Raw genomic sequence first — 6,525 nt, forward strand, 5'->3', positions numbered from 1 at the left:
GTTGGACTAGATGACCTACAAGGTCCCTTCCAACTCTGTTAATCTGAATCCGTGGAGCCCATTGAAGGAAGGATTCCAAGACGAAAGCAGAGGGAGGGAAGTTCATTTTAGGAGAAAGGGGGAGAGGTCAGCCGGGATGATGTACGCTGGTGGCAGGGCCTGATATTTAGTGGAAGGGAAGGGAAGGAAAAAGGGAAAGGAACTAGAGAAGAAGGAAAAGAAAGGAGAGAGGAGAGGAGGAGGAAGAGAAGAAAGGAAGAAAAAGGAGAGGGGAGGGGAGAGGGAAGAAAGAGAAAGAAAAGGCAGAAGAGAGAGAGGAAGAAAGGAAAGGAGGAAGAGAAAGAAAGACAAAGGAAAGGAAGAAAGGAAAGGAGAAATAGGGAGAAAGGAAGAAAGGAACAACAGAAAGGAAAGGAAAGGAAGAAAGGAAAGGAAGAAGAGGAAGAAAGGAAAGGAGAAAGAGAGAGAAAGGCAGAAAGGAAAGACAAAAAGGAACGGATTGGAAGAAGGAAAGGAATACAGAAAAAGAAGGAAGGATGGATGGATGGATAGAGGGAAGGAAAAGGAAACAGAGAAGAGGAAAGGAAATAGAAATGTGGGGGGGGGGAAGCACTTTTTCAGAAAGGGCCCTAACTCCTGAGGAAGAGGAAAATAAAAAAACGGTGACGCCAGGCCGGCATCTGGCCCAGAGGCTCGAGTGATCTCAGAAGAGATCTCCCGGTGGATTTAAATCTTTAAAGAGAGGGAAGAAGGACGAGGAGGCGCTGAAAGGCCGCCAGCCTTTCAAGAGGAGGAATAGGAAAGAAAGAAAAAAAAAAAGAGAGAGAGAGGCAGGAAACGTTGCCGTTGAACTGATATATTTACATTATAACCCCCCCTGGGCCAGAAAGGAAAGGAAACACACGAACAGGATGCGATGCAAAGGTATCCAAGAAGCTGCAGGCGGCTTCCACGGATGACAAAAGTCGCTTTTTAAAAATATATATATATATATTATTATTATTTATTTATCTTATTGTAGTTTTAATATTCGGCCTTATTTAATAAGTTTTTTAAATTGGTGTTTTATTTTGTATTTATATGTATTTTTATTAGGCTGTAAACCGCCCTGAGTCCCTTGGGAGATAGGGCGGTATAAAAATGCGATTAAATAAATAAATAAATTAATTAATTACTATAAAGTTCAAATATTCACGAAAGAGAAGCTTTTTCTCCCCCCCCTCCGGTGCCTCCCACCCAAATAAATTTAGCATCTCCCCTTTTTTTTGCCCTGCCCCAGGAAAGACTCCACCCCCCCACCCCACGACCCGAAGCGGGAGGGGGGGTTTTTCGATCTACGAAGGTGTATTATATCAGTGGAACCTCCACCGTCAGCAGCAGTCTACCTCTGTGCGGCGACCCGATCTTCGACTTGATTTATTTCCATTTCGTTTTTCTAAACTCTCAAATAGCGGCTTTAGATCCAAACTTTGGGATGAGGGAAGATTGCTCTCTCACACACCCCACCCTTAAATTCCAATTAAACCAAAGATGCACAATCTGCACACACACACACATATATATATATATATGTAGGTCTTTGGTTATTCGGGTTTTCTCCCGCGTAAAATTGGAAGTGTCTTGGCGACGTTTCGACAAGTCTCATTCGTCATCTTCAGGCTTGGGCTTCGTGCTTCTGGGAAGCACGAAGCTGAAGCACGAAGCACGAAGCTGAAGCCTGAAGATGACGAATGAGACTTCGTCGAAACGTCGCCAAGACACTTCCAATTTTACGCGAGAAACATATATATATATATACATATACATATATATATATCTCCTTAAAAATAATATTTCTGAATCAATATCCCACCCATCAAATAGTAGCTTGAAAGCCAAACTTTGGGGTGAAGAGACAGATTTCTCTCTCTGACACACACACACCCTGGAAGCTTTCAAGAAGAGACTGGACTTCCCATTTGTCAGAAATGGTGTAGGGTTTCCTGCTTAAGGCAGGGCGGGAAGGGGTTGGACTAGACGACCTCCAAGGTCCCTTCCAACTCTGTTAATATCCTGTTATTCAGAAGTTGTGGGAGCTTCAATCCCTGGAAGCTTCCAAGAAGGGACTGGGCTGCCCATTTGTCAGAAATGGTGAAGGGTCTCTCCTGCTTAGGGTGGGAAGGGGGGGTTGGACTAGATGACCTCCAAGGTCCCTTCCAACGATTGCTCTCCCACCGACCCCAGCTAAATTCCAATTAAACAAAAAAACAACAACACACACACACACACAAAAACAAAAAGCACAATCTGCATCTCTATTTCTGAATCGCTACCCACCCACTTTGGCTTGACACCCGCCCTGACTCTTAAACCCCAGATCCGGGCACACCAGAAGCCAGCGGGGACCCCCCTGCAACGGCTCGTTCTTTTTTTTTTTTTTTAAAGGAACCTCCAGCACCAGGAGCAGTCTACCACCAGCTTTGCCTTTGGACGAGATGGACGAGAACCTTACCTGCGGGAAATCATGGCAGCGGCTTCTGCCGGCTTGAAACCAATCCGGCCCGGGAGGAGGAGAAACCCGCGTCTCCCCTTCGGCAGCCCCGGAATCGCAGCTGGGAGCCGAAGGGAGCGGCTGCCCCCGAGAGCAGCCTCGTCCCAAGCCGCGCCTCCTCCTCCTCCTCCTCTGCCATATACGGGCAAAGCCTCCCGCCCCGTTCACACGACGCCCGAGTCCCCCATTGGCCGAGACACGCCTCTCCTCCTTCCCCCGCCGCCCGCTTTGGAAAACCCTCGTGTCAGCCCAGGGGAAAGGACTCTTCTGGCCCGGTGACGTCATACCGAAGGGAATCCCCGCTCGGCCAATCAACGCCGCCCGGCAACAGGGACCCCGCCCTTAGCAGCGGGCCGGGCGCGCCTTTTAAAGAGACAGCGCCGGCTTTCAAAAAAAATAAAATAAAATAAAATAAAAAATACTGAAATAAAGTAAAAAGAATAAAGTAAAAAGTAAACCGAAATAAACTAAAATCATAAATAAATAAATAAAAATTAAAAAAAATAAACTGAAATAAAATAAAAAAAATACTGAAATAAAGTAAAAAGAATAAAGTAAAAAGTAAACCGAAATAAACTAAAATCATAAATAAATAAATAAAAATTAAAAAAATAAACTGAAATAAAATAAAAAAATACTGAAATAAAGTAAAAAGAATAAAGTGAAAAGTAAACCGAAATAAACTAAAATAATAAATAAATAAATAAAATTTAAAAAAATAAACTGAAATAAAATAAAAAATACTGAAATAAAGTGAAAAGAATAAAGTGAAAAGTAAACCGAAATAAACTAAAATAATAAATAAATAAATAAAAATTTAAAAAAATAAAATAAACTGAAATAAAATAAAAAATACTGAAATAAAGTAAAAGAATAAAATAAAAAGTAAACTGAAATAAACTAAAATAATAAATAAATAAATAAATAAAATTAAAAATAAAATAATAAACTGAAATAAAATAAAAAAATACTGAAATAAAGTAAAAGAATAAAATAAAAAGTAAACTGAAATAAACTAAAATAATAAATAAAAAAATAATAAATAAAAAAATAAACTGAAATTAAAAAAAATACTGAAATAAAGTAAAAGTTGGAAGGGACCTTGGAGGTCTTCTAGTCCAACCCCCTGCTTAGGCAGGAAGCCCTACACCACTTCAGACAAATGGTTATCCAATCTCTCCTTAAAAACTTCCAGTGTTGGGAGCATTCACAACTTCTGGAGGCAAGTTGTTCCAGGGATTAATTGTTCTCACTGTCAGGAAATTTCTCCTTAATTCTAAGTTGCTTCTCTTGATTAGTTTCCACCCGTTGCTTCTTGTCCTGCCTTCTGGTGCTTTGGAGAATAGCTTGACTCCCTCTTCTTTGGGGCAGCCCCTGAGATATTGGACCACGTGCTATCATGTCTCCCCTAGTCCTTCTTTTCATCAAACTAGACATACCCAATTCCTGCAACCCAACCGGTCTTGTTGGGTTGCAGAGCCAAACCAGACAGTTATTGGAAGATATTCCCAAGGACTTCATGCAGCTACATTAAGGCAAGCGTGGGACTATAGGGGAACCCCAGAAAGGAGAGGCGGCGATGAGCTCAGAAGACAATTTGGCAGTCGTGAGACATCACAATGGCTCTTCGGTCCTGACCAGGCTGTAAGCTTCTACCCTGAGACCAACCCCCTGGGACTTCGGAACGCTTTCGGCCCAAACTGAAGCTCCTTTGTGTCTCCAAACTTTTTTTTTCTTTTTCCTTAAAAGAAAAAAACAGAATAAAATAGCTCCTTTCTCTTATCTCCTTCTGAACTTTTGCAGCCGAGTCACGCGGTCTGAACCGCCCGGGGCTACCCTGCATGGAAACTGTCTGGAGCAAGGAATCTCACTGGATGTCCGGCTTGTCCTCGCTATATTCTGAGTCCAACCAACCGGCTATTTTGAACACTTTGGCAGTGGTGGGGGGGGGCAACTAAACTGCTTGCATTGGGCCCTTAATGAACGGAAACTCATCCAGAGAGACAATGCATTTAGACAACTCCTCTAAATGCTGGTCCTATTTAAGTGATTCAAATGCACTTTTAAGGCAGAAAGAAAACAATCTATCAGCCCAAAAAAGCAACGGGTGGAAACTAATCAAGGAGAGAAGCAACCTAGAACTAAGGAGAAATTTCCTGACAGTTAGAACAATTAATCAGTGGAACAGAAGTTGTGGATGCTCCAAACCTGGAGGTTTTTAAGAAGATGTTGGATAACCATTTGTCTGAAGTGGTGTAGGGTTTCCTGCCTGAGCTGGGGGTTGGACTAGAAGACCTTCAAGGTCCCTTCCAACTCTGTGATTCTATTCTATTCAAATCAAGGGTGAAAAATCCAGCAGGTTCTGACCAGTTCTGGAGAACCGGTAGCAGAAATTTTGAGCAGTTCGGAGAACCGGGTAGCGGAAATTTTGAATAGTTCAGAGAACCGGCAAATACCACCTCTGGCTGGCCCCCGAGTGGGGTGGGAATGGGGATTTTGCAGCATTCTTCCCCCAGGAGTGGGGAGGGAATGAAGATTTTGCAGCATCCTTCCCCTGCCACGCCCACCAACAAGCCACGCCATGGCCACCAAGCCACGCCAACAGAACCGGTGGTAAAAATATTTAGATCTCCCCACTGATTCAAAACCAAGACTCCTAGGAGAAGAAATCCCAGGCGGACCGTGACTCGTGCAAAGATGCGATCCCAGGGTGACATCTCGCTCAACAAGACCAATTTTGTTGGCCGGCCCCAGTTTGCGAGCCTTCCTTTTTCATCTCGGGGTTGCTGCTTCGTTGATCATGAAGACTTTCGGCCGAGAATGTTTCGTGCTGTGCTTGTCTAGATCGCAAATTCAGATGCTATCAATATGCCCCGTCTCCCCAAATAGCTTCGGATGCAAAAAAAAAAAAAAAAGCTACGATGGTCAAATAGGGAAATTTGTCTCGTTTTCTTCCAAGGAAACAACAAACAACAAACTTCGCTTTTGTACCAAACCGAGCAAAATAAATAAATAAATAAATCCAGAGATGGGTCATTTTACAGTCTCCCCCTGTCAGTTCTTCTCCTTTTGCCCTGGCCTGAGCCAGATGTTTTCATCGAATGCCAGCAGGGCCAGCTGCTGCCCGCCTCTCCCCACCCTGCTTTGCGTCATTGATCACAAAACAGCGCTGGATGTTACAAGCTGGTAGTACAAGGCACCCTTTGTTAGGAGGGGGAAACAGATATTCCCCCCCCCCCCACAAAACATGCCACTAGTGAGATTTGATCTTAGATCTCCCCAGGCTCCACCCAGGTTTAGGAAGTAAGCAAACTTCATAACAAGCCACCTGCAAAGTTGGAAGGCTCCAAGCTGGAGAGAAGCAAAATTCGAATAGGAGTTCTGTGCAAGTGGAAAGCTAGCACTCCTGGAACACAGCCTGAGGAGCTGCATGGACAGACCTTATGCCACCAGACTTGAAATCCTGGGTTTAGAAAATTTAGAACTACGCCGCCTTCGACAGGACCCGAGTTTAACTCATAGAGTCATCTATTGCAATCTCCTTCCTGTCAAAAACTACTTCAGCTTCAATTGCAACAATATACGAGCACACAATAGATTTAAGCTTAATGTTAACCGCTCCAATCTTGATTGCAGAAAATATGACTTCAGTAACAGAGTTGTTAATGCTTGGAACACACTACCTGACTCTGTGGTCTCTTCTCAAAATCCCCAAAGCTTCAACCAAAAACTGTCTACTATTGACCTCACCGCATTCCTAAGAGGTCTGTAAGAGCACAAGCGGGCCTACCGTTCCTGTCCTATTGTTTCCTTTCGTTATATCCAATTAATATAGTTATTGCATATTCATACTCATATATATGCTTATATATTGTATAATTATTTCATGCTTACGCTTATATATACTGTGTGACAAAATAAATAAATAAAATAAAAATAAATAAATAAGAAACTGCTTTATAACAATCGAGACGCCTGATCTATCTGTTTAGATT

The 6,525-nt window shown here is 42.8% G+C and overlaps 1 protein-coding gene across 3 annotated transcripts in view; it reads right to left on the reverse strand.

The window, feature by feature from the left end:
- Positions 1 to 2,755, reverse strand: part of LOC131186981 (tyrosine-protein phosphatase non-receptor type 11-like) — a 37,514-nt gene extending 34,759 nt beyond the window's left edge. For all 3 annotated transcript variants that reach the window (XM_058161013.1, XM_058161014.1, XM_058161012.1), the window contains exon 1: positions 2,492 to 2,755. In XM_058161013.1, the coding sequence (XP_058016996.1) occupies positions 2,492 to 2,505 (14 nt within the window). In that variant the 5' untranslated portion in view covers positions 2,506 to 2,755. The remainder of the gene's footprint in view (positions 1 to 2,491) is intronic.
- Positions 2,756 to 6,525: the final 3,770 nt, after the last annotated feature.

Source organism: Ahaetulla prasina, chromosome 18, assembly GCF_028640845.1.
Source record: "Ahaetulla prasina isolate Xishuangbanna chromosome 18, ASM2864084v1, whole genome shotgun sequence".
Taxonomy (NCBI): Eukaryota; Metazoa; Chordata; class Lepidosauria; order Squamata; family Colubridae; genus Ahaetulla; species Ahaetulla prasina.